The following is a 27,865-nucleotide window of genomic DNA, read 5'->3' as shown; positions in this document are numbered from 1 at the left end:
ACAATGTAGAAAATTGTAAAAAATAAAGAAAAACCCTTGAATGAGTAGTTGTCCAAACTTTTGACTGGTACTGTGTGTGTGTGTGTGTGTGTTTAATGTATTCTTTTGCTTAAAACTTGATGGTTGAAGTAAAACCATCTGCCGTCCAAATTCGAAACTCAGTCAAATATAGACTTATTGACATTCTGTGCACTTTCACATTTTTACACTTCTCACATTCATTCACCTACTGTATGTTTCATGCATGTTTAAACCACACACGCCCACACATTCACGTTACATACAATTTTCTTTAAAAAAAAGCTGATATTTTATTCAACTCAGTATGTGAATCTTAAGGAGTTTTTTGTTGTTGTTGCACAATACACATAGGCCCACTGATTTTCCATTTAAATGTTCATTGTGTCTCATCACTAAAGCCTTTGTGACGGGTCACTCAACGTTTTCATTGTAGTTTTTGGACCGGGTTTTTGCCATTTTCGATGACATAATAGTGGTTACTGATTGACTGGGCCAATTTGCTCCCTGTGTGTTTGTAAATGGTTGGCTGTAAATGAGCTGTCGCAATAAAGCCTTCAGGCATTAGTCCCAGCTGACATTGACTCAAGAATGGTCTGTACAGTTATGGTGCATTAGAGCTGAGGAGCAAGTGCTCAGTTCACTATGGGAGAAGGGAGCTGAAATACAATCTTGCTGCTTCTCAATGCAGCCTAAAATCCCTGCTTTTATGGTGCTACTTGCGAGGAGTCTTAGCTTTTTTACTTTGGGTTTTAAGACCCCTTACACAGGTGTGGATCATGGCAATGGACTGTATAGGATCCAACGATGCCTTCAAACTGGGGATTTTAGGAAGCGTCGTTAGGAGGTAAGCATTTATTTGGTTTACTTCAGGCACACTCTTCTTCAGAGCAGCATATGATGAAATCTTAAGCCTAGTCTTGTGTAACTCTGTTACCAATTCCTCCATGAGCTAGCAAACATGTTTCTGAGAGAAGCGTGTCTGCACATTTGTTGGAAAATGTAGCCTACCTGTACGCACCATTTAAATTATAATCTTATTTTCATTTCCTGGGAACTTGCAACTAGAAAAACATGTCTACAGTGCGCACACGGGCTACTATGTAAAAAGAGGTTTATGGTTTTGGGAGGCATTTTCGTCCCTGATGTTCTTGCACAAGTGCTTTTGGAACATAATGACATGCTCTGTTTTGTCAGAAGCTGTGTTGTTTTCTGTATGAGTGGTTAGGCAGGTAGGCCTACTGAAGGTAAACTGCAGCTCCCTCCCTGAGCTGGGCTACTGGACTCCATAGTGGCACATGTCTCAAGATTTGGCATCATAAAGTCTCTGTTGTATTGCTGGCTGGGTCAGTCATTTTCTTTGTCTTAAAAAGCCTCATAGTCTGAGGTATGCGCTGATGACTGGGGCGGCAGGTTGCCTAGTGGTTAGAGCATTGGACTAGTAATCGGAAGGTTGCTGGATCGAATCGCCGAGCTGACAAGGTAAAAATCTGTCGTTCTGCCCCTGAACAAGGCAGTTAACCCACTGTTCCTAGGCCGTCATTGAAAAGAAGAATTTGTTCTTAACTGACTTGCCTAGTTAAATAAAGGTATAAAATTAAAATTAAAAACTCACTGTCATGTGCAGACTGACTTGACTGCCTGCCTGATGTGTGTACAGTGTTACCAGTTATGTCTGCCTCACCCGTGTAGCTGCAGGATGGAGAGACTAGGGAAAAAGAGGTAGAGAGGGTGGGGGCGTAGACCTGTGAGCCTCATTGTGGAGTTTCCTATCCCGGATTAACTCACTGACGGAGATGTTGTTGAGCACCTGCCAACTCAGGCCTCGCTTTCCTGCACCACAACACCAGGGAAGGACTGAGGAGATGGACGAACAGGGCATATTGGGACCTACAGGCTAGATATCAGGTCAATATGTAGAGCAAAGTAGAAATGGGGTGAGTCACGGCACTCGAGGCCTCTGATTAAATTCAACCGTCGGTTTACCCTCTAGCCATTGTGTTGGTATGTGTGTGTGTTGTGCTGCCTGCTGTGTTTACTGTACATAGAGTATTTATAGTGGAAGATCAAGCCGCTCCAGAGGTAGGCTAAATTCCCCTAGGAATGTTTCCAGAGTTCTCAGGGGGTAGAGCTGAGCCAGTCGGTCACACTTTGGCTGTGGTGCCTGAAATAGGGCTCTGTTCTTTAAAGCCATGGGTCTCCGCGAAACCTTTAAAATCCGGTGCTTTTGGAGGACTTAGGCCAAACAGGCACGAGAGAGCGTGAGAGGCAGCCAACCTCCCCCTGAACAGGTACTGGGACAGAAAGGCACCTTTTCCGATTAAAGAAATGCAACTGGGACAGGGCTGAGTTTGTCTGGGATAGTAACTAGACTAGCTAGATAGATGCTGTGGCAGGGCTGAGTTTGTCTGGGATAGTAACTAGACTAGCTAGATAGATAGATGCTGTGGCAGGGCTGAGTTTGTCTGGGATAGTAACTAGACTAGCTAGATAGATGCTGTGGCAGGGCTGAGTTTGTCTGGGATAGTAACTAGACTAGCTAGATAGATGCTGTGGCAGGGCTGAGTTTGTCTGGGATAGTAACTAGACTAGCTAGATAGATGCTGTGGCAGGGCTGAGTTTGTCTGGGATAGTAACTAGACTAGCTAGTAGATAGATGCTGTGGCAGGGCTGAGTTTGTCTGGGATAGTAACTAGACTAGCTAGATAGATAGATGCTGTGGCAGGGCTGAGTTTGTCTGGGATAGTAACTAGACTAGCTAGATAGATAGATGCTGTGGCAGGGCTGAGTTTGTCTGGGATAGTAACTAGACTAGCTAGATAGATGCTGTGGCAGGGCTGAGTTTGTCTGGGATAGTAACTAGACTAGCTAGATAGATAGATGCTGTGGCAGGGCTGAGTTTGTCTGGGATAGTAACTAGACTAGCTAGATCGATGCTGTGGCAGGGCTGCGTTTGTCTGGGGTTAGAAGGTACTGTGATGTAGCCTAGCCAATCTGGTAAGGTTGTCTCTAAATGAAGGTTGTACTTGGGACGGACGGGTAGGACCAAATATCTTGTGGTGGTGTTAGGGATGGGAAATGTAGACGTGATATCTCTGGTGTTTCTGATAGGACAGGGAGTTAGTGAGGGCTTTTCTTTGGTTTCTGCAGTGTGTGACCATATATGGGTTTGAGGTGTTTTGTGTAATAAATTGGTAATAAGGCAGACTCGTCCAAAGCAACATGAACACAGGCTACATTCATCAGCAGCTGATTCTGTGGTGAGTGACGAGTATCCTCCAGGGTTGAGGTCAATTCAAAATGAAGGCAGTCAATTCAGGAAGTAAACTGAAATTCCAATTCAATAATTTAAAAAAGGCCACCTATGTCCAATGCTTTAATTCAAAGCTTTTTCCATTTGTTAATTTTCAATTCAAATCACTTCCTGAATTGACTGCATTCCATTTGAATTGACCCCAACCATGGTATCTCTGAGTTTGTATTAACCCACACCTCTCGTCTCTGTGGTTCCCTAGGTCCCTGGATGCCCCACGGCACTCCGTCCTCGCCCGCCCCCCCGATGGCCGGCAGCTGACCCCGCCCCCCAGGATGACGGTGAGAGAGCGGCTGCGAGAGAAGATCTCGGCGGCGTTTTACCGCCATGGGCTGCTTTGCGCTTCCTATCCGGTGCCCATCATCCTCTTCACATCCGCCAGTATTCTCGCCTGCTGGTACGTCTGAGGAAGGGGAGTGTCTATGAGGGAAGGGGGTTCTGGGGATGGGCGTGTGCATCTTCAAGAGATTATATGTGAGAGTTCTTGTACTGGTTTCTCTGAACACGTTTATGGCAGGTTTTGAAAGGATTGTATGTATTTTTTTGATCCACATGGGCAGAGGTGAGATGGTAGGTCAGTAGAAGAGAAGCGGATGGATGAAAATTAAAAACATAGGTAAACAACAGAGCTGGGAGAAAAAGGAGCAGGACCTGCAAACCCAGTCAACTAAATGAAACGGCCATAGCCATACACATAAATCGGCACTCGGAACAGAACACACCCTTTTCCACCTCAGAGTTCCACATTAGAGGTCAACCCCGTCACAGTTGAAAGGTCACAGATGAGAAGTCAGGACAGGATGGAACGAATTCGGTACAGCATGGAACCGTGGAAGCAGCAGTGCCAAAAGCACGGCTGGCTGACAGCTGCACTGAGTGCAGGGAATTAAAGGGGTGGAAGCAGAGTTAAAAAGAGAGACACAGCAGAGGGCTGTGAGAAAGTGACCCCTGGAGAGTAGGCCTATCTGTGTGTTCCTGGCCCTCCATCTGCCTCCCAGGAGGTGGGGGCTCCTGCTGCAAAACAAAAGCCCTTTGTGGCAGTACAGTGACCTTAGAGAGGGAGAGCGAGCGGGAGAGAGGGTGTAGTGTCCTCAAAGAGAAATCTGTATCCCGTGGCCCCAGGCCTGACAGGCTGCCAAAGAAGCAGGATGAAAGAGTGTTTAAGCACTTAGATACTGAGCAACACTGTCTGTCACATCACTATTAAAAAAACACAAGCATTTCGCTACACCCGCAATAACATCTGCTAAATATGTGTATGTGACCAAAAATATTTGATTTCTTGTACTATACTTTGGAACTATGCAAACTGCACATATTGATGTGTTGCAGGTCAGGATACTGAGTCAGTTTTGACAGTGTTTAGTGTGTAGAACACCCAGAAACGTGTCAGTGTGTTCAGTCCTCACCTGAAAATCTATTTCCCAGTGACCTGTTGGAATCTTCAGTTAATTATTCAAGAGGTTTGAAATGCTTTTGCTCGTCTATGGAAGTGGGCTTCAACTTTATAGATTTCCACTCACAAGGTCCGGATTTTTATAGAACTAGGTGGCACAGAGATTTTAACTGGTTATGGTTGGCGTCCTCCAAATTTGTACCTACATTCATCCCTTTGCTACAGTATTGCCAGGCTGTCGTCATCATTTCCAGTCGTGGTAAAGTGTACCCAATGGCCTGACAGACAGACAAATGCAGCACTGTCACTCTGGCTGTTTGTCTTTGCCTCAGTAGCCTCGTAGCTTTCCATGAATTTTGGAGGCGACCTTGAACTTAATGCACTTTTTGGTTTTCTTTGTTTTTTTCCTCATTTAAAATGAGTTTGTTCGCAGGGCAAATGGGCCCTAGAAAGTGGTCCTTTCTAGGAGAATGGTTGAGTGAAGACGATGACAACCTGGGATGAAAGGTTGTAGTTACTTACTCTTGCATTAGGGTGGAATTAGTGGGCATTAGTAGACTCATGTTTTACAAACACACATTCATGAGTGGATATGGTATCGACATGCATATTAAGCGCTAAACCCCTTCAATCCTTTTCTCATTAAGTATGTGTGTGTGTTTGTTCCTGTGTCTGTGTGTGGGGCGTGCAATTGTGCACGTGCGAGTGTATCGGTCTACTAAATCTTGTAAATCTCAGTGTGTTTGGTAAGAGCCAACCTCTTCCCAGGGAAGCAGGGGTGTCGGTCTCTAGTTAATGCTAAATCTGCCAACAAAGGACAGGGGAGGCAGTGGCACCGACTTCTTTTTTTCTCTCTTACACAGACATTCACACACTTGCACACTCAGGGATGCTTATATACACATGTATTATTATACTGAACAACAATATAAACACAACATGTAAAGTGTTGGTTTCATGTGCTAAAATAAAAGATCCCTGAAATTCTCTCAAATTTGGTGCACACATTTCTTTACGTCTGTGTTAGTGAGCATTTTGCCTTTGCCAAGATAATCCATCCACCTAACAGGTGTGGTATATCAAGAAGCTAATTAACCACATGATCATTACACAGGTGCACCTTGTGCTGGGGACTATAAAAAGCCACTCTAAAATGTGCAGGTTTGTCACACAGCAAAATACCACAGATGTCTCAAGTTTTGAGGGAGCGTGCAATTGGCCTACACCTGTGGGATCGTCTGAGACCAGCCACCCAGACAGCTGATGAAACTGTGGGTTTGCACAACTGAAGAATTTCTGCACAAACTGTCAGAAACCGTTTCTGGAAAGCTCATATGCGTGCTCGTCGTCCTCACCAAGGTCTTGACCTGACTGCAGTTCAGCATCGCAACCAACTTCAGTGGGCAAATGCTCACATTAGATGGCCACTGGCACGCTGGAGAAGTGTGCTCTTCACGGATGAATCCTGGTTTCAACTGTACCAGCAGATGGAGTTGTGTGGGCGAGTGGTTTGCTATTGTGAACAGAATTCCCCATGGTGGCAGTGGGGTTAGGGTGTAGGCAGGCATAAGTTACAGACTACGAACGCAATCGCATTTTAGCGATGGCGATTTGAATGCACAGATATACCGTGATGAGATCCTGAGGCCCATTGTCGTGCCATTCATCCGACGCAATCACCTCATTTTTCAGTATGATAATGCACAGCCCCATGTTGCAAGGATCTGTACACAATTCCTGGAAGCTGAAAATGTCCCAGTTCTTCCATGGCCTGCATACTGTCCAGATATGTCGCCCATTGAGCATGTTTGGGATGCTCTGGAACGATGTGTACGACAGCTTGTACCAGTTCCCGCCAATATCCAGCAACTTTGCAACAGCTTGATCAACTCTATGCTAAATAGATGTCTTGCTACATGAGGCAAATAATGGTCACCAGATACTGACTGGTTTTCTGATCCACGCCCCTACCGTTTCTTTTAAGGTATCTGTGACCAACAGATGCATATCTGTATTCCCAGTCATGTGAAATCCATAGATTAGGGCCTAATGAATTTTTTTTAATTGACTGATTTCCTTATTTGAACTGAAACTCAGTAAAATCTTTGAAATTGTTGCATGTTGCGTTTATCTTTGTTCAGTGTACATTTAACTGTAAGGAAATTATCATTTTGGTAGAGGGTGTGTATTTTATTGCTGGGATAATAATTCACAATACTCAGGCCTGTAACTAATATTCGGACCCCACTGTCACTTATTCTCCACTCCCATGTTCTCCCATGTCATCGCTCTCTCCCCCTCTCTCAGTTACCCCCTGCTGCGGCTGCCTCTCCCGGGGACCGGGCCGGTGGAGTTCACCACACGGGTCCGAGATTACACCGTCCCTTCCCATGAGCCCCAGGGAGACCTCGGCGAGCGGCCTGACTGGGTAAGACTCATGGTCAAAAGATCACCCCGCTTACAGTACCTACATGGCTTGACTGTTTACATGGTACATTTGTAGTATCATGATCTGTAAAACCAACACCACTAAGTACCATTTGGTACCAGGTAGTTAGTTCTTTGAAATACCAGCTGAAAAAGGGACTGTAAAATAAGTAACTCATCTGTTTCTCTGCCATGTTTTTCAAAACCCTCTATGGCTCTGTTCCTCCAGTATCGGGGTCCTCCGGTGGCCTACATTCAGCAGGTCCTGGTGAAGGCAGCAGTGTCTCCCTGGGACAGTACGCTGGTCCCTGTGGACGTGTTCCGCTCCCCACTGGGCCGCGTATTCAGCCTGCTGGAGGAGATCCGCAACCATGTACACAACGACGGGTATGGGAAACTACACACGCACATCCACTGTCTCTCCCCCACCTCTAGCTTTCTCTACCTTTTTAAAATGCACCTTGACTTGACCGGACTTACCTTTCGTCTCTTTGCAGTTCTGGGGTCAAGAGCTTGGAGGCGCTCTGCCTGCAGGTGACGGACCTGTTGCCGGGGTTACGGCGTATGCAGACAGTGCTGCCAGAGCACGGTTGTCTGCTGGTCTCCCCCGGCAACTACTGGCAGAACCAGCGGGAGCTGTTTGACTCTGACCCCGACCTGCTGAAGACCGTCCACCAGCACGAACCCAAAGGACTGCACACCTCGGCCACACTGAGAGGTAGAGAGGGCAGGAAGGGAAGGGAGGGGTGAGGTAAATGGAGGGCAGAGCAAAGGAAGCATCCTTTTGTATCCCTTTGGCTAATGCTCATTGAGCCCCAACCAGAGCGTGTGAGCAAGCCGCTCGTCGCTAATGGAGTGGTGCTTACCCTCCATGTCCTTTCCACTAAAAACCCGCGGCAAATTCGCTCCATTCATTAAAATCACAATTTAACCAACACCCGTCTATTTTTGTGACTACTTGGATCTACTAATCAAATCAAATTGTATTTGTCACATGCGCCGAATACAACAGATGTAGACCTTACAGTGAAATGCTTTCTTACAAGCCCTTAACCAACAATGCAGTTATAAGAAAAATAAGTGTTAAAGTATTTGCTAGTGAAAAATAACAATTAAAGAGCAACAATAAAATAACAGTAGCGAGGCAATATTTACTTATTTGTATTTTATTGAACCTTTTATTTAACTAGGCAAGTCAGTTAAGAACAAATTCTTATTTACAGTGACGGCCTATATACAGGGGGTACCGGTACAGAGTCAATGTGCAGGGGCACAGGTTAGTCAAGGTAATTGGGGTAATATGTACATGTAGGTAGAGGTAAAGTGACTATGCATAGATAATAAACAGAGAGTAGCAGCAGCATAAAGGTGGAGGCGGGGGGTTCAATGCAAATAGTCTGGGCAGCCATTTGACTTGGGGGTAGCAGCTGTTAAGAAGCCTTTTGGACCAAGACGTGGCGCTCTGGTACTGCTTGAGGTAGCAGAGAGAACAGTCTATGACTAGGGTGGCTGGAGTATTTGGCAATTTTTAGGGCCTTCCTCTGACACCGCCTGGTATAGAGGTCCTGGATGGCAGGAAGCTTGGCCCCAGTGATGTACTGGGCCATATGCACTACCCTCTGTGGTGCCTTGCGGTCAGAGGCCGAGCAGTTGCCATACCAGGCGGTGATGCAACCAGTCAGAATGCTCTCGATGGTGCAGCTGTATAACTTTTTGAGGATCTGAGGACCCATGACAGATCTTTTCAGTCTCCGAGGGGGAATAGGGGTTGAAGCTCTCAACCTGCTCCACTACAGCCCTGTCGATGAAAATGGGGACGCGCTCCGCCCTCCTTTTCCTGTAGTCCACAATCATCTCCTTTGTCTTGATCACGTTGAGGGAGAGGTTGTTGTCCTGGCACCACACTGCCAGGTCTCTGACCTCCTCCCTATAGGCTGTCTCATCGTTGTCGGTGATCAGGCCTACCACTGTCGTCTGCAAACTTATTGATGGTGTTGGAGTCGTGCCTGGCCATGCAGTCATGGGTGAACAGGGAATACAGGAGGGGACTGAGCACGCACCCCTGAGGGGCCCTCGTGTTGAGGATCATCGTGGATCAGATGTGTTGTTACCTACCCTTACCACCTGGGGGCGGCCCGTCAGGAAGTCCAGGATCCAGTTGCGGAGGGAGGTGTTTAGTCCCAGGCTCGTTAGCTTAGTGATGAGCTTTGAAGGCACTGTACCAATTGTTTTTTAAGTATTGAAACCAAACCATATGGATTTGAATGAAAGGTGTTTGAATAAACATGAGAAGGTGAATGTAAGAAGTGAACATCATTCCAAATAGGCTACATGTCATATTAAACCGTATATAAACACTCTAAATAGGTCAGGAGCCAGACAGGGAGACTAAGAAGGAACAAATTATTTAGGCTGTATTATTTCAATTATTTCAAGGCTGTAGCCTACAAAGAAATACATTGTGAAGCATTTGTGAATACAACACCAGGCTGATAGGGACATACAACATTTAGTTGTATTAAATCATTATAGTCTATCAATTTGGCATTTAGGCTGTGACTTACTTAGAATTAAATACAAACAAAATGAAAAATGCCTTATTAGTCTGTCTACAGTGCCTTTTAATAAATGTTTTGAATACACGCCAGTCTGTGGGTTCAGACTCATGCGATGGTGCCTGGAGAGCAGGCCAGCAGCTGAGAATATCCTCTCTACACCTGCAGAGCCACTGGGGATGATAAACACCCTTTTGGCCACTCTTGCCAGGCTGAGCTGAGATGTAGAGTTGTTTTAAAAATGTTCTATAGATAGGCCTAAAGGTTTTTAGGCAAAATAACCCAATGAAAACGGAAAGCTCCTTGAAAGTGGGAATGTACCAGGCCTATTGGGACAAAATATTTATGGCCTAATTTATCTCTATTAAGGGAACAGATTTTTTGGTTTATAAATACTTTGCTACAATGACACAGTTAGTTATCTACAAACCTCGTTCCTTTCTTTTAGCATGTGGATGTAGTAAGCATACTGTCATGCTTTCGGGATACGTGTCTTTTCAGATTCCACAATGATTCTCTAGTTGTAGACATTACATCAACAAACTCCTTCTCTTGCTCCTGGTCCTCATCTTTGTAAGTCGCCATGATTTTGCACCTGTGTGTTTTATCAGTTTCTTTATAAAAAATCTTTAGTGAACTCCATGGCTGTCGCTAAAGCATGGGGCTATAGCAGCACACAAGTAGACTACAAATGCATGGTGGGCTGGACATGCCCTGAGCTCCTGAAGTGAGCGCTACTTTTTTGGAGCGGAATTAGAGCGGGCAAGATGGCCGACGCTCCAGCCTTTTGGGAATCTCGCTCCGTGCTCCAGTCAAATTGGGCACGCTCCTCACTGCTCACATACTCATACCCAACTAGTGTCAGGCAGACTGGTAATTGTGTGTGTGTGTGTGTGTGTGTGTGTGTGTGTGTGTGTGTGTGTGTGTGTGTGTGTGTGTGTGTGTGTGTGTGATATCTGTTAGACCTGCTGTTTGGCGTCCCGGTGAAACACACAGGGGTGAGTCTGTACAGCAGGAAGAGGGTGGTCACCTACACCATCACCATGGTCCTGGGCAGCTACGACGCCAGGTTCCTGTCTAGCCTGCGGGCGCGTCTCCTCCAGCTGCACCCCTCGGTGAACTGCAGCCTGCGCGAGGACCACATGGTGCACGTGCACTTCAAGGAGGAGATAGGCATGGCCGAGCTCATCCCGCTGGTCACCACCTACATCATACTGTTCGCCTACATCTACTTCTCCACACGTAAGTCTCTGACTGGAGTCTGGGCGCCACGGGGGCATCTCAATAGTCTAAAGAGCTTCCCTTCATCTGCGCTGATCTGAAAGAGTTGGCTTAGTTTCATTTAGTTAAAGATGCATCCTTCTTCCCATCCCTTCGTCATTGAGGTAATGTATCCCATTACTAAGGCCGGTGGGGGGAAATTGGTTTCAAATGAAATGCTGAAGTCGAATGTCTTGCTTTGGGGGCCTCTCGTTTTCTCTCGGATATTGTGCCCAGTCAAGGCCACAGAGCCAAGGTCCAGATTAGTGTGTGTGTGTGTGTGTGTGTGTGTGTGTGTGTGTGTGTGTGTGTGTGTGTGTGTGTGTGTGTGTGTGTGTGTGTGTGTGTGTGTGTGTGTGTGTGTGTGTGTGTGTGTGTGTGTGTGTGTTTGAGTCCTAGCCAAGGCTGTTCCTGTCTAGTCCAGGGATAATCTCCTACACAGGAACACTGTAGTCCACCATAATAATCTACCATGATAAGACTCACCAATGTGTGCCAACACCAACAATATGCTGGCACACACATGCAATATGTTCTGTGCACAAACCTCATTTCAACTAAAAGCTGCATAAACTCTCATGCTCAGAGACATTCTTCTTTGTAGTGTGGGTGTTAGACAGAGTCCTATGTTAACTCTTTCCTCCCAGTGTGTGTAGACTCTGTCTATGTTAACTCTTTCCTCCCAGTGTGTGTAAACTTTGTCTATGTTAACTCTTTCCTCCCAGTGTGTGTAGACTTTGTCTATGTTAACTCTTTCCTCCCAGTGTGTGTAAACTTTGTCTATGTAAACTCTTTCCTCCCAGTGTGTGTAAACTTTGTCTATGTAAACTCTTTCCTCCCAGTGTGTGTAAACTTTGTCTATGTTAACTCTTTCCTCCCAGTGTGTGTAGCCTCTGTCTATGTAAACTCTTTCCTCCCAGTGTGTGTAAACTTTGTCTATGTTAACTCTTTCCTCCCAGTGTGTGTAAACTCTGTCTATGTTAACTCTTTCCTCCCAGTGTGTGTAGACTCTGTCTATGTTAACTCTTTCCTCCCAGTGTGTGTAGACTCTGTGCTAACTCTACTTCTTCCTCTCTCCAGGTAAGATTGACATGGTGAAGTCAAAATGGGGCTTGGCGCTGGCTGCCGTGGTAACGGTGCTCAGCTCTCTGCTTATGTCTGTGGGGCTCTGCACCCTGTTCGGCCTGACGCCCACACTCAATGGAGGGTAAGAAAACACACACACACACACACACACACACACACACACACACACACACACACACACACACACACACACATTCTCAACCTAAAAGCCCCTGACCCTCTCCTGCTCATTGATCTGTATGGATTACTGTGGGACTGCAGACGTTAATGTACAGTGAGTGACAGGGGACTGTGTTACCAAGGGCAACAGATGTGGACTCAAAGGGGAGGAGGGATTCTTAAGAGGGCGGGGATAGATATTGATGTGGCGTACCTGGCCAATCACACCCAGCTTATTGGAATGTAGAGGATGGCGTGACCATCTCACACCATCCAAATCTCACCAACCATCAATCAAGATTCCAGGGTCCACACGCACATAGACCTACATACCCACTGTCGTGCATATTGACACAATGGCCACACAATAAAGCCTGTTGAAGTAATAACACGTGTGTTTGGTCTTTATCTTCTGCGGGGTAGTTTTGTTGCGTACTGACCTCCAACCCTTATCTTCACGTGTAATGATAGCATATCTCTGGTTTACTGTCTGTCAAACCTGGTCTGTCTTCAATCGGCCCTCCTCTCTTTCATCATCCCTACTCTTGTCTGCTAAATGTCCCGTTTTCTATTTTTAACCTGTTTTTTTATTTGTGCGACAATTTGACGACAATCAAATGAATCAAATTGAAAAACCTGACCTCTCTCCCACCCTAACATCCAAACTTGCATCTATCATCTTATCCACGAATAAGCACTCTGAGAGCACTGGTTACTCAAATGAGATTATGAAGTATTATTCACAACAGCTTTGTAATCATGTTGTCTCTGCTTGTGTCTCTCTCTCTGTCAGTGAGATCTTCCCCTATCTGGTGGTGGTGATAGGGCTGGAGAACGTCCTGGTTCTCACCAAGTCTGTGGTGTCCACCCCTGTTGACCTGGAGGTCAAACTACGCATCGCTCAGGGTAAGAGTGTGTGTGGGTTGGTTCTTCTATCCTTGTGGGGACCTACAATCCCCAAAAGTCCCCACGAGGATAGTGAAGCAAGGAAAATTCTCCCTCGTAGGGACATTTCCCATGTCCCCATGAGGACAAGTGCTATTTTAAGGTTACTTTGACATTTTAGTCATTTAGCTGACGCTCTTATCCAGAGCGACTTACAGTAGTGAATTAGTAGTTAGAATTAGTGTAAGGGGGCCTCCTGAGTGGCACAGCGGTTTAAGGCACTGCAGCGTGCTTGAGGCGTCACTACAGACCCGGGTTCGATCCCGGGCTGTTTCGCAGCCGTCTGCAACCGGGAGACCCATTGGCCCACAATTGGCCCAGCGTCGTCCGGGTTAGAGGAAGGTTTTGCCGGGCCGGGACGTCCTTGTCCCATTGCGCTCTAGCGACTCCTTGTGACGGGCCAGGCGCATGCACGCTGACTTCGGTCGCCAGCTGGACGGTGTGTCCTCCGACGCATTGGTGCGGCTGGCTTCCTGGTTAAGCGAACAGTGTGTCAAGAAGCAGTGCGGATTGGCAGGGTCGTGTTTCGGAGGACGCATGGCTCTCGACCTTCGCCTTTCCCGAGTCCGTACGGGAGTTGCAGCGATGAGAGAAGACTTTAACTACCAATTGGATATCACAAAATTGGGGGTAAAAAGTACCATGAAAAAATAATTAGTGTAAGGGGTCAGAGTTACGGGTTAGGGTTATGGTAAGTTTTAGAGATAGGGAAAATAGGATTTGGAATGGGAATTCATTTTAGGTCCCCACGAGGATAGAAGAACAAAACGTGTGTGTGAAATCCAAACATTTGTTAATGTGGTCTTGTGTTGTCCCTCTCCAGGCCTTAGTAATGAGAGCTGGTCTATCATGAAGAACATGGCCACAGAGCTGTGCATCGTCCTCATAGGATATTTCACCCTGGTGCCCGCTATCCAGGTAACACACACACACCGATCTATCACACACACTTTCATTCACATAGAGTAGATCATACTGCCACTCAACATGCACACACACACACACACACTACTACTGTGCGTGTTATGAGCGGCCTGCTGTTTATTTCTGTGTTTCCAGGAGTTCTGTCTGTTTGCTGTGGTGGGTCTGGTGTCTGACTTCTTCCTTCAGATGTTTTTCTTCACCACAGTTCTTTCCATTGACATCCGACGCATGGAGGTGAACACACACACACACACTGTCAACAGTGCTTTCCTTAGTAATTTACAGCATGGAGGTGAGGTCATAGACACACACACATTTGCCATGTGAAGGTGAGGTCTCTTGATACCTGAGTGATTTCCTCAGTCTACAGTGCTCAGTATAATATTGACAGTCTCTCTTTATCCACCTTGTTCCTCTGTTACAGTCGTAGATGCATGCATACTCTAACACTGATCCATGCACTTGTACTTGCATACATGTTACACACTCCCACATGCCCGCGCACCCTAAAACTGTCCTCTCACACACACAGTTGGCCGATCTGAACCGGCGTCTTCCAGCCGAGGCAGGGATGCCCCCTCCCAAACCGGGCCCCCTGCGCCCTCGGGAGGCGCCTCCTCCCCCACGGCCCTCGCCCTACACCATCACCCTGCAGACGCCCGCCTTCAGGAACCTGCGTCTGCCCAAGAGGCTCCGTGTGGTCTACTTCCTGGCCCGCACGCGTCTGGCCCAGCGCTTCATCATGGTGAGACTGGCTGGAGGCACTTCCTGAAAAGACCGTTTAAGTTAGGGTTGCACGATTATTTTGCTAAATGCACAGGCTTTTCAGAAATGAGGATCGGAAGATTCCTGATTTTTCCTGCTTATTCCCGTCTGATTCCGGGAATCTTCCTAACTGGATTTTCTGGGAATTTGGGGAAAGTTACCGGAATCTTCCGACCCCAGTTTCACTTAGTCCAGTGTTAACAAATGCTTGTGTGAAAGGAGAGTGAGTTGGCACTGGGCTAAGAACATGCAGTGTGAAGAAGCCTTGAGGGTGACTGTCTCAAGGCCTTTTCACAGAGAGTCTGCCTGTTGGGCCGTCGTGTCTGCGTGTGTTACCGTCTGTCTCGCCTGTCAGTATTTGTCTGTCTCTATATGTCTGAACGTTTACAGTACTTCCTTGAAGTAGTTCTCTGCATGCGTTGACATGTCCCTCTATCCCTGTATTGTTGTAGGTGGGTACAGTGATCTGGATTGGCATCCTGGCCTACACGGACCCCGCTGGCCTCCGTACCTACCTGGCAGCCCAGGTGTCTGAACAGAGCCCCCTGGGGGAGGGTGGGGCCGGGGGTCTGCCCCCCCACCTGGGAGTAGCCCCGGTCTTCCCTGGACCAGGAGGGGACCCCGCCAGCACCCTCAGTGTCCTCCCTGCCCCCGCTGAACCCACCCCGCTTCCAGAGAACCAGTCCCAGGGCCACCACGGGGCCCCCAGGGAAGGAGTACCCCACCAGGCCCAGGCCCCACCCCTGGTGCCCCAGATCAGCTGGGGGGCGGAGGATGAGGAGGGCTGGAGGAGGCTGTCTTTCAGACACTGGCCCTCGCTCTTCAGCTACTATAATATTACTCTGGCCAAGAGGTAGGTCAGGGGAGTTGGAATGAGTTATTGTGTGTGTGTGTGTGTGTGTGTGTGTGTGTGTGTGTGTGTGTGTGTGTGTGTGTGTGTGTGTGTGCGCGTATGTGCATAGTGTGTGCCACTGTTGACCCTACTTACCATGCTTTTGGGTTATGGAAGGGAAGAAAGGTCGAATTCATTGTTTAATGTAGGAAAAGTCATTTTGTTACCTTTCTGTCCCACAGATACATCAGCATCCTGCCTGTCATTCCTGTCACGCTTCACCTGAGCCCCCGGGAGGCCATCGAGACGCGTCACCCCCAGGACACACGCCACCCCCCGCCGCCCAGCCTCAAAACTAACGAGCTGCCCGCAGACCTCACGCTCTACAAGTCAGTACCGACACACTCTCACACACACCAACCTCCATTTCCAACGCCTTCAAACTACAGATTGACTAATATTCCCCCTACTACAATCCATGCACTTCATGTTTTTCAAATACACACACACACACACACACACACACACACACACACACACACACACACACACACACACACACACACACACACACACCCATGCACAGTGCACACCACTTCAAAGTCCATGCTAATGTCCTTGTGCAGGCGAAAGATCAATGTTATAGTAAACGATTATGGCGTCAAGGCCAAGAGATTCAGTGATAATCCACATAGTCCAAACCCACATCTCATACAGTATAGGTTTGCATTTGTCCCACGTAGAGGTTGCAAAATTCCGGAAACTTTCAATAAATTCCATGGTTTTCCCCAAATCCTGGTTGGAGGATTCCCGGAATCAGGAAGGAATAAGCAGGAAATCCGGAACCGTCCAACCAGGATTTGCAACGCTAGTCCCACACCTCTCTTTTCTTCCTCTTTCTAACCTTGTCAACGAAACACGGCCAAACAGTCCGTCACCGTGTCGATGGTTATCTCAAAAACGGTAGGAAGAAAGAGAAAGCCGTTTTTCTCTTATCTCTATAGCTGAGTTGACTGGATATTGGGCGAGGTTGGTTTTGCATCGGTGCCCCCACCCACCCGGGGCACAGGGCCATGCAAAATGAACTCCCTCACTGACTCACAGACTTTGGTCCTGTCTACCGGCTCATCTGATTGGCTGTCAGGTTACTCGTAAGATGTCCGTGGGTTGACGATGTCATGGTGGAGTGGGTTTATGTTTGGTGTGGTTTTGGGACTGAGTGAAACGGTCTCTCAACTGTGTTTTCCCTAGTTCTATTTTGTTGGTAGTAGGGGTCAAAGGTTCCTCAAAGCAACAGGCAGTACGTCCAACGTCAATGTTTTTATTAGAATAAACAGAATTGGGCAGAGGGGGTGCTGTGTTGCTTGAGACCACCAGTGTTTTTCCTGCGGTATACTACGTCCTTGACCAATAATAGCATATTAAAATGGATCTGGAACTGTGTCCACTGTGATGTGTAACGCCAGAGAGGTGTTTCATTGGAAGTGGAAGGTTTGAATCGTATTCATCAGGTCATGGTCGTCTCTGGAACCCAGATCAGTGTTCACGGTACATATCTGAGAGAAAGGCCACAGTGGTGAAGGTCATCTGTGAAACCCAGATCAGTGTTCACGGTTCATATCTGAGAGAAAGGCCACAGTGGTGAAGGTCATCTGTGAAACCCAGATCAGTGTTCACGGTACATATCTGAGAGAAAGGCCACAGTGGTGAAGGTCATCTGTGGAACCCAGATCAGGCACAGACGGAGATTGATCTATTACAATCTTTGGGTCAGGTCAAGGAGGAGGGGCCTGGATGATTCTCCCAGAATATCTCTATGGTTGTCCAATCAAGGACAGAATCCTTTGAAACTCTCGCTTTTATTTAATTTTATTTAACCTTTATTTAACTAGGCAAGTCAGTTAAGAACAAATTCTTATTACAATGACAGCCTACTAAAAGGCCTCCTGCGGGGACGGGGACCTGGGATTAAAAATATAAATATAGGACAAAACACACATCACAACAAGAGAGAAACAACACTACATAAAGAGAGAGCTAAGACAACAACATAACAGCAAAACATGACAACACAGCATGGTAGCAACACAGCATGACAACAACGTGGTAGAAACACAACATGGTAGCAGAACAAATACATGGTACAAGCATTATTGGGCAAAGTCAACAGCACGAAGGTCAAGAAGGTAGAGACAACAATACATCATACAAAGCCGCCACAACTGTCAGTAAGAGTGTCCATGATTGAGTCTTTGAATGAAGAGATTGAGATAAAACTGTCCAGTTTGAGTGTTTGTTGCAGCTCGTTCCAGTCGCTAGCTGCAGCGAACTGAAAAGAGGAGCGACCCAGGGATGTGTGTGCTTTGGGGACCTTCAACAGAATGTGACTGGCAGAACAGGTGTTGTATGTGGAGGATGAGGGCCGCAGTAGATATCTCAGATAGGGGGGAGTGAGGTCTGAGGGTTTTATAAATAAGCATCAACCAGTGGGTCTTGCGACAGGTATACAGAGATGACCAATTTACAGAGGAGTATAGAGTGCAGTAATGTGTCCTATAAGGTGCATTGATGGCAAATCTGATGGCTGAATGGTAAAGAACATCTAGCCACTCGAGAGCACCCTTACCTGCTGATCTATAAATTATGTCTCCGTAATCTAGCATGGGTAGGATGAATGAATCAACTGAATCAAGGTTAGTTTGGCAGCTGGGGTAAAAAAGGAGCGATTATGATAGAGGAAACCAAGTCTAGATTTAACTTTAGCCTGCAGCTTTGATATGTGCTGAGAGAAAGACAGTGAACCGTCTAGCCATACTCCCAAGTACTTGTATGTGGTGACTACCTCAAACTCTAAACCCTCAGAGGTAGTAATCACACCTGTGGGGAGAAGGACAGTCTCCCCACAGACCCCCCCCCCCCTGTGGGTAGAGAAAGCTTGTTGGACACTAACAAAGCTTTGTTGTAGAGCATTTAACACAACATCCAGGGAGGGGCCAGCTGAGTATAAGACTGTATCATCTGCATGTAAATGGATGAGAGAGCTTCCTACTGCCTGAGCTAAGTTGTTGATGTAAATTGAGAATAGTGTGGGCCCTAGGATTGAGCCTTGGGGTACTCCCTTGGTGACAGGCAGTGGCTGAGATGTTCTGACTTTATACACTGCACTCTTTGAGAGAGGTAGTTAGCAAACCAGGCCAAAGAACCCTCAGAGACACCAATACTCCTTAGCCGGCCCACAAGAATGGAATGGTCTACCGTATCAAAAGCTTTGACCAAGTCAATAAAAATAACAGTGGCGATTAAAGAGCTCAGCCATGTGCTTCTTGTCAGTAACAACCACATCATCAACATTAAGGGACATGGGCAGCTGTGAGGAGGAGGGTTTATTCTCCAGGTCTTTAACCGTTTTCCAGAACTTCTTGGGGTTAAACCCACAGAGAGAGAACTGCTCCTTAAAGTAACTAACTTTGGCCTTCCGGATAGCCTGAGTGCACTTATTTCTCATTTGCCTGAACGATAGCCAGTCAGCCTGAGTATGTGTGTGCCGAGCCTTTTGCCAAATGCAATTCTTTTCGTGTAGAATGAGTCACTGTGTGTGACCAGCTCCACGTGCAATACCAGTCCTGAAACCACGGCAGAGTCTGATTGGTCCAGCGCACGTCCTCTCTCACACATGCTCATGCATGGAGTCGGCGTGTACATACTGACTTGATTGTCCCCTTAGGGAAAGGTTATACCCATGTGGTGTTTATTCTCCAGGTCTTTAACCGTTACTCCACCTCAAGAATTGCATTTGGCAAAAGGCTCGGCACACGCAAGATCACGGTCGAACCAAGATCACGGTCGAATCCTTTATGGGGGCGGGTTTGTTAACAATACCACTGAAAATATCAAAAAATAAGTTCCAAGTGTCTTCGATCAAGCTGATTCTTTACCATTTTACAGAGGCCAGTTCATGAAGGAGGGCTTGCTCATTAATGTTTTTTAGCAAGTGTCTATGACAAATCAGGACAGGTCGTTTCACTGAGCAGCCATTACGAACACAGGCTGTAAAACAGTGATCACTACGGTCAATACAGAAAACACCAGAATGATACCGATCAGGATTATTTGTGAGGATTACAAAGAGGAGAGTAGCCTTTTCTGGGTGTTTGGAGTCATCCCTTGTGGGATTGGTGATAATCCGAGAAAGATTTAGGGAGTCCCATTGCTTTAGGACTTGGTCAGGTGGTTTAAGCATGTCCCAGTTTAGGTCACCTAGCAGAACAAATTCAGACTTGGTGTAAGGGACCAGGAGAGAGCTTAGGGCAGGTAGGGTACAGGCCGGTGCTGATAGAGGACGATAGCACCCAGCAACAGTCAACAAAGAGCTATTTGAAAGTTTAATGCTTAAAACCAGCAAATCAAATTGTTTGGGGACAGACTTGGTAGAGACAACCATCAGAGAATCTCCCTCAGCCTGTTTACAATAATCATAAACAAATAAACTGGTTGCCAATCAATGTTAGACACTATTTTATTATGTTAGGCCTGTGGCGGTGATGGAATTACATTAGTATGATCGTTTTGTAACATTTCAAGCCTCAAATAGAAAGGCTGCTTTCTGTTGTAGTGTGAGTGGAAGTGCAACCATAAGGTGAGGGAAAACAACCATTTTGTCCCCGGCTCTTAACGGTCAACATTTGCATACTTCAACTGAAGTGGTGTGATTGGCTTGAACATGTGCTATGTGCAGCCAGTTTGTGCACACCACATGGGTATAACCTTTCCCTAAGGGGACAATCAAGTCAGTATGTACACGCCGACTCCATGCATGAGCATGTGTGAGAGAGGACGTGCGCTGGACCAATCAGACTCTGCCGTGGTTTCAGGACTGGTATTGCACGTGGAGCTGGTCACACACAGTGACTCATTCTACACGACAGGTGCGGCTTCTGCCTTTACAACCGTCTCCACTAGAGGGACACACTGGACCCATTACACACGGCTCTGCTTTCCAGGCTTTCCTCATGGGGGGACAATGAACAGATATGTTATGGAATGTCATTCTGACGAGCTGAGGATTTATGTCGGTACGCCATTGCGTCAAGTTCACACTTCTCTCAAGGTTCAAGTCTTGCTATTGTAAGATGCTCTGTGGTGGCCACGAGATGACTTGGTCTCCCCGTCATTGGTACTCTCTCTGTCTCTAATGTGCTCTCTCTTCACACATTTAACTCGCTCTCTCTCGATACAATCCAAACCAGCTTTATTGGCGCGTATAGAGAAGGCAGCAAACAGGTTATTAACCCTGTCTGTCTGTCTGTCTGTCTCTCTCTCTCTCTAGGGTAGCAGCTCTGGGCCTGGCGGCAGGGGTTCTGCTGGTGCTGCTGCTCTTCTGTCTCTACCGGGTCCTCTGTCCCCGCAACTACGGCCAGAACGGCGTGGTCCACGGCCGCCGGCGCCGTGGTGACCTGCCCTGCGACGACTACGGCTACTCGCCACCCATCAGCGAGATCTCCCCCCTGCTGCTGCGTGGACACAGCATGGTGAGAGACTGGGCACACACACACACACACACACACACACACACACACACACACACACACACACACACACACACACACTGTGACACATACCGTTGTTCATTAGCATGAATATTTACAAGTATCTCTCCTCTGCATTCTCTCTCTTCCTTCCTCTCTCTCTCTCTTTCTCTCTCTTTCTTTCTCCCCCCCCAGGATATAGAGTGTCTGGCGAGTGACGGCATGCTGTTGGCCAGTTGTTGTCTGGCAGGACAGATCCGTGTGTGGGACGCTCAGACTGGAGACTGCCTCACTGTCATTCCTAAACATGGGTAACACACACGTACCATATCCACAAGGTCACCTTGGCCAATACAGGCTTACATACACACACACCTATGGACAGTTCATGCTTGTATTCATGCATAATGTTTCTATTTTTTGGCCTGGCACCATACACCTATTCGGAGTACAACTTGTATTATTTTAATAATAACTTTTTGTCTGTGTTCACCGTTCTTCCCATTCCCATGTCCTTTATTTCTTCCAACATAGTCTTTCCTCCTGTTCTCCTGTATGCATATCCAGCCTCCTACCCTGAACACTAAACTGTCTCTCTGTCAGGCTGCGGCGGAGTAGCAGCAGTGGCTGCTGGGAGCAGCGGGATGGCTGGGACGCCGTGGGTGTGGCCGAACCTGAGAATCTGGGAGGCGGGACAGAATCAGAGGGCGGGGTTTTTGATGAGGATGAGGGCTACCCCCTCAGGCGGCGGACCACCCCACGTCCTGCCCTCTTTGAGGACCAACCCGACCTCACCCCCCTCATCGACACCAACTTCGACTCCCAGCCCCCCTCCCACCTCCTTCTCACCCCGCCCAGGGATGGCTTTGACTTCGGGGGGCTGGTGGAGAAGGCCTACCTGGAGCACGAGCCTCCCTCGCCGGGCCTCACTGCCTCCTACCCCTCCCCCTCACCCCCGTCGGGACCCCCTCCCCAGAGGAGACGCAGCCTGGGGTACATCCAGCCCCCTGCTCCACAGGGCCAGGGGACCCCGGACTGGGAGAGCGCCGTGTGGGCCATGGAGCTCCGGGGGAACCTCATCGCTGCTGGGAGGAGCAGCGGCAAACTGGAGGTGAGACCCAATCCCAAATCGACCCCCCCCAGCCGCTTCCCTGTCACTAGACACTTTAGGATGCTCCCTTGGAGACAGAAAGAAAGAATGGGATGGGTGCAGAGGGAGTGGATGAGAAGGGGAAAGAGAGGTAGTCATAATTAGAAAGCAGGAAACAATATTTGCAAGAGGAGAGAGAGTCAGAGTAGGAGAAATTGGCACAGCGAAAGCGATAAAAAGCCAGGGCAAGTGCACTAACGTGTTATGTGGTTAGCTGTGGGACGCAGTGGAGGGCTCGTTACGCTGCAGTAATGAAGACGGCGTCTCTGGGATCACGGCCCTGGCCTTCCTCAACAACAGGATCGTGGCGGCCAGACTCGACGGCTCGCTAGACTTCTTCACTGTCGACATCAACAAGCCTCTGGGCCTACTGCAGTACAGAGGTGAGCTTCACACACACTGTTAAACGACCCAATATACGCCGAGTGCACAAAACATTAGGAACCTGCTTTTTCCTTGACATAGACTGACCAGGTGAAAGCTATGATCCCTTATTGATGTCACTTGTTAAATCCACTTCAATCAGTGTAGATGAAGGGGAGGAGACCGGTTAAAGAAGGATTTTTAAGCCTTGAAACAATTGAGACATGGATTGTGTGTGTGCCATTCAGAGGGTGAATGGGCAAGACAAAATATTTAAGTGCCTTTTGAACAGGGTATGGTAGTAGGTGCCAGGCACACCGGTTTGAGTGTGTCAAAAACTGCAACGCTGCTGGGTTTTTCACGCTTAACAGTTTCCTGTGTGTATCAAGAATGGTCCACCACCCAAAGGACATCCAGCCAACATGACACAACTGTGGGAAGCATTAGACGAGTTGTGGGAAGCATGATGAGTTGAGGCTGTTCTGAGGGCAACAGGGGCTGCAACTCAATATTAGGAAGGTGTTCCTAATGTTTTGTACACTCAGTGTATGTCTAATACGCTTGGAAAGTCGATGGGTAAAATGTCAACAACTGGAGTCACCTGGTCATTCTTGGAGACATGTTATTGACCGGGAAGTACTACGGTAGCTATCAATAGTGTAGTTAACTAATTACCAAGTAAGGTGTCTTCAGACATGTTTACTTTTGACGTTTGTGACGTCCTGACTTTGGGAGCGTTTTACCTGGAAACATCTGTAATGAGTGTGTTATCCATGTTGGGTGTGTGTGTGTGTGTGTGTGGTGCCAGGTCCCCCCGGGCGTAGTAACATGCTGCCCTCGCCCTGCTACAGCAGTGAGGATGTGATCTCATGCCAGCTGACGCGCTCGGTGCAGTGTGCCCACCAGAAACCCATCACGGTGCTGCGAGCCGCGGCCGGCAGAGTGGTCACGGGCAGCCAGGACCACACCGTCAGGGTGAGTGAGAACACACACAGGAACACACACACACACAGAAACACACACGTGTACACTTGTGTATATCATTCACCAACCTTTTACATGCTAAAACAGAATAAAATCTACACTCACTCACTCACTCACACACACTAAAACCCTACTGTGTCCCTGTGTGTCAGGTGTATCGTCTGGAGGACTCATGCTGTCTCTTCACGCTCCAGGGCCACTCTGGGGGAATCACTGCCATCTACATAGACCAGGTTGGTCAATGGTACAGTCTGTATCCCCCCTCCCCCCCGGGCAGTCCGATGGTACAGCCATGTCCCCCAAAACTGTGTTCCAATGGCTAAACTCTTGTCTGGCTGCATTCCAACCCAAAACCTGCTCCCTTGAATCATTTCCCCCAGAAGGATAGTTGTGCAATGTAGCAATGGGTTCACCTTGCTCCTAAAATTCCACCTTTTCCGAACCTTGTGTACCAGTCTTGCTGGGTGTGCATGACTCACCAAGGCACAGGCAGCCCAATTCTGATCTTTTTTACACTAATTGGTCTTTTGACCAATCACATCAAATCTTTTCAAATCAGATCTTTTTCAGAGCTGGTCTCATTGGTTAAAAGTCTGCCTGTGTAAACGCGGCCTAAGGTGCTCCTTTCTGATCAAAATCCATTCGAGTGTAAGCCCCCCCTTACTAGGGCACTTCGCAGCAAAACATTTTGCAACGGAAAATGTGGATTTCTTATGAACAACTCCAGGTAGTCCCTTCCCAGAGCAGTCCACTTTTTTCTGTTTGTACTTAATGAATATGACCAATGTGAAGTATCAGTCATTGTCGTGTTGTAGACCATGGTTCTGGCCAGTGGGGGGCAGGACGGAGCAATCTGCCTGTGGGATGTGCTGACGGGCAGCCGGGTCAGCCACGTGTACGGTCACCGCGGCGACGTGACCTCGCTGGTGTGCACCACATCGTGCGTGATTAGCAGCGGCCTCGACGACCTCATCTGCATCTGGGACCGCAGTACGGGCATCAAGCTCTACTCCATACAGCAGGTGGTTCTCTCTCTCTCTCTGTGTGTGTGTGTGTGTGTGTGTGTGTGTGTGTGTGTGTGTGTGTGTGGATAATATGGGAGAAATCAGGTAAACTAGCCTCCTGTTTTTCAACGATAGTTTATGCTTTATGCCTCTTCGCCTGCTCCTATCCCAATTTTCCATTCCTTCTCTAAACCTAACCTGTTCTTTCTTTCTTTTCCTCTTCCCCCCCTCCCCTAGGAGGTGGGCTGTGGTGCTAGTCTGGGGGTGATCTCTGAGTCTCTCCTGGTGACAGGGGGCCAGGGCTGTGTGTCCTTCTGGGACCTGAACTTCGGAGACCTCCTCCAGACGGTCTACCTGGGCCAGAGCAGCGACGGCCAGGGGGTTCGCCAGCTCGTGGTGCTGAACAACGCCGCCATCGTCTGCGACTTTGGCTCCGAGCTCAGCCTGGTCTACGTACCTTCGGTGCTGGAGAAGCTGGACTGAGTAGTAGCAGAACTAGGACAGGCGCCACACAGTGGCCTGGAGGAGTAGATGAAATGGTCAGTACTGACAATGGGGATACATGCAAACGCAACTCATTTTGGCCCTACACTACGCTGCAGTTGGACAATCTTCTTGGAAAGAGTTGACGTGATTGGCTAATTTAGATCGTTAGCGCTTCACCTGATTAGGTGGGAGGGCATTTCTATAGCAATACATAAAATTTTTTTAGAAAGCTAATGTCTGGTTGGAGAGACAGATGTCAGACAGACAGACAGACTTACAAGTGGTCAACCAACCACAGGGTGAGGTCTGTCTGACCAGAAAGATGACCCTTGACCTTGTTAGTAGCTCAGGGGGTTTGTATCCATGCATTGGATGGTTTGGGGTACACACACCCCAAGGGGTTCCCATCCAACAATCAGACAGTCTGTCACTCTATGCTGCTGTCATTGGCGGAGTGTTTGATACCACACCAGCCAATCAGTGTAGCGAAGCTGTGGCAGGCTCATGTCATGAGGTCTGAGGGCCAAGCCGTTACTAGCATGTGTGTGTTTCTTTCCCAGGACACAAAACAGTCTCTTTTTATGGTGAAAACACTGCTGACAAAAATCCTTCATTATTGTGTGTGTGTGTGTGTGAGATAACTGGATACGATTACTGTAATGAAATGCACCTTGAGAGGGGGTTGTTTTTATGTTTAAATCTATTTATTAGTGATACATTTTAAAGTACCAATTTGAGATGTGCATAATATAATGTGGAGATGTCGAGTTAGATTTTTTATTTTTTTTAAACATTGGTTATGATGAATATTTGTAATATGAATATTTTGGAACTGAAAAGGCTTACATGTTTTCTTGTAGTTGGGGATTGAGGGGGAGAGGTCCCTTGCCTTACCAAGCCTCAGGCTCTGATTTTAGGGCTACTGTTGCTGCAGGAGGACCCATCTGGCCCCTAAGAGCCCTTTTAGCTGTAGGAGGCTCTATACCTCTACACTTTCTGCTTGAATTTGAGATGTGAAGTTGTGGTAGCTCTACATTGGCTGCTCTCTTCCCATGTTGACTGGGCCCAGGAGAAATGTCAGATCATTTGAGATTGTGAATATATTCAATTGCACTGTTTTACGTTAGTACCATTGTACGTCTTGTTCTCTGACTAAAGGTTCCATTGAGGAAATCACGTTACTTTTTAAATGCCTAAAATGGCTTCCTCTTGAAAAACATCTTACAACTGGGTTTCTCTGTCCACTATATTTTTCCCAATACGATGAAACGGTCTCTTTACTTTCCCTTCTTTTTTATCTCTGTAATTATCTGCTTGTGAGTTTGAGAACCCCTATCAGGCATAAAGGAGAGGATGGGTAGTGTACCAGTAATGTGGTGATAACTCCACCTTGGCCCAGCCAGTCTTTTCAAGTGAGCAAAGGAGTCCGCGAGGGCCTCAGACTAGGAATATGAGGAGTTTGATGGTACCCTCTACGTTGGACCCCCTCTACTAACTCAACCTTTCTTCCAGCCCCTTCGCTCTGAGTGACCGTAGCGCTAGCCTGCAGACACACGCAATGCAGAGAGCCTAGTGGGCTTGACCTTAGACGTTAGCCTACTTGGTTACTTACACCCATAGCTGAATGTAGATCTGTGACGCTTGATATTGAAAAGCAAATCCACTCAACTTCTACATACACAGATATAACACACTAACTCTTAACCCTCTGAAATGCACATGCTCACACACACTCTAGGCACTTTGAAACATAATGTATAGAAAGACACACGTCAGACTTGTGAATGCAGGGGTGGACAGCTTTAGTCCTCAAGTGTTGCAGTGTCTGCTGGTTTATCAATAACATGAATTGAAGACAAAGGAAAACCCAGACACGCGCCTCCCAGAAGGACTGGAGTTGTGCACCCATGTTCTATTGTAACATTTCTAATTTATTTTGTGTTTTTTCATGTAAATAATAGGTGAGTGTGTAGATTCACTTATAATTTGAAGATTATTTTTTACTTCCTGACCAAATGGTCTCTTTCTGGCAGTGTGGGGGGGGTGAGTGATGACGACTTGGGTCTCTAAGGAATGAATGTTGAAGGATATAAACTGCTGCCTGAGTTGGGCAGTAAAATATGGTTGTGTTCCAAGTCCTTTTAAGCTGCCTTTCCTTATCTCCTTGCTTGCAAATAATGACACGATAGTTATTTGACACCCATCCATTGCAACAGTTCACACACATTCAGTCACAATATGTGGCCTATGCAGGAATTAAACCGCACAACTCTGGTGTTGGGGGCACTATGCTCCTTACATATGTTTCCCAGCGTTCTGCCACTGTACTATCAGTAGTGATGAAAGGAGATGAGAAGGGAAGCATTTAAGATAATTGGAACATAGCCCATGTCCCCTTGATCTGTTCCTTTTGGTCCTACAAAATAGTTGACGGAGGGAGGGGCAGAGAGAAACCGCTGTAAATATTGTTTTTGTGGAATCATAGGCCTGCTCTGCCCCCCTCCTCCCGGTCCTTCTTCGGTTGGCTAGGGTACACAGACTGTAGTGGCGGTAGCAAATGTTCTGGACTATTTTTAACACGGGAGCAAAACTTTGTACTAATTTCCAAATAAAGAGGCTTTGACACCTTGTCATGTGGTCTGTAGTCTGTGATTTTTGTAGAGAAATAAACCA

General features: G+C 47.3%; 1 protein-coding gene across 5 annotated transcripts in view; it reads left to right on the top strand.

The window, feature by feature from the left end:
• The window catches only part of LOC106605338 (sterol regulatory element-binding protein cleavage-activating protein), a 34,642-nt gene extending 6,820 nt beyond the window's left edge, over positions 1–27,822 (top strand). For 2 of the 5 annotated variants that reach the window (XM_014200843.2, XM_014200842.2), the window contains exons 2-21: positions 3,534–3,728; positions 7,035–7,155; positions 7,384–7,541; positions 7,652–7,872; positions 10,673–10,951; positions 12,050–12,176; positions 13,008–13,120; positions 13,983–14,077; positions 14,219–14,317; positions 14,616–14,828; positions 15,301–15,701; positions 15,923–16,069; positions 21,007–21,208; positions 21,401–21,516; positions 21,809–22,316; positions 22,570–22,738; positions 23,527–23,693; positions 23,855–23,935; positions 24,518–24,724; positions 24,944–27,822. In XM_014200843.2, coding sequence (XP_014056318.1) covers positions 3,607–3,728; positions 7,035–7,155; positions 7,384–7,541; positions 7,652–7,872; positions 10,673–10,951; positions 12,050–12,176; positions 13,008–13,120; positions 13,983–14,077; positions 14,219–14,317; positions 14,616–14,828; positions 15,301–15,701; positions 15,923–16,069; positions 21,007–21,208; positions 21,401–21,516; positions 21,809–22,316; positions 22,570–22,738; positions 23,527–23,693; positions 23,855–23,935; positions 24,518–24,724; positions 24,944–25,189 — 3,792 coding nt within the window. In that variant the 5' untranslated portion in view covers positions 3,534–3,606 and the 3' untranslated portion in view covers positions 25,190–27,822. Of the gene's footprint in view, positions 1–35; positions 866–1,619; positions 1,956–2,011; positions 3,279–3,533; positions 3,729–7,034; positions 7,156–7,383; positions 7,542–7,651; positions 7,873–10,672; positions 10,952–12,049; positions 12,177–13,007; positions 13,121–13,982; positions 14,078–14,218; positions 14,318–14,615; positions 14,829–15,300; positions 15,702–15,922; positions 16,070–21,006; positions 21,209–21,400; positions 21,517–21,808; positions 22,317–22,569; positions 22,739–23,526; positions 23,694–23,854; positions 23,936–24,517; positions 24,725–24,943 lie in introns of those variants that run through there. The other 3 variants (XM_014200839.2, XM_014200841.2, XM_014200840.2) reach the window with 3 other exon arrangements.
• The last annotated feature ends 43 nt before the right edge of the window (positions 27,823–27,865 follow it).

Source organism: Salmo salar, chromosome ssa05 (assembly GCF_905237065.1).
Source record: "Salmo salar chromosome ssa05, Ssal_v3.1, whole genome shotgun sequence".
NCBI lineage: Eukaryota > Metazoa > Chordata > Actinopteri > Salmoniformes > Salmonidae > Salmo > Salmo salar.
Note: the sequence above shows the minus strand (reverse complement) of the source record. Positions and strands in the feature narration are given on the sequence as shown.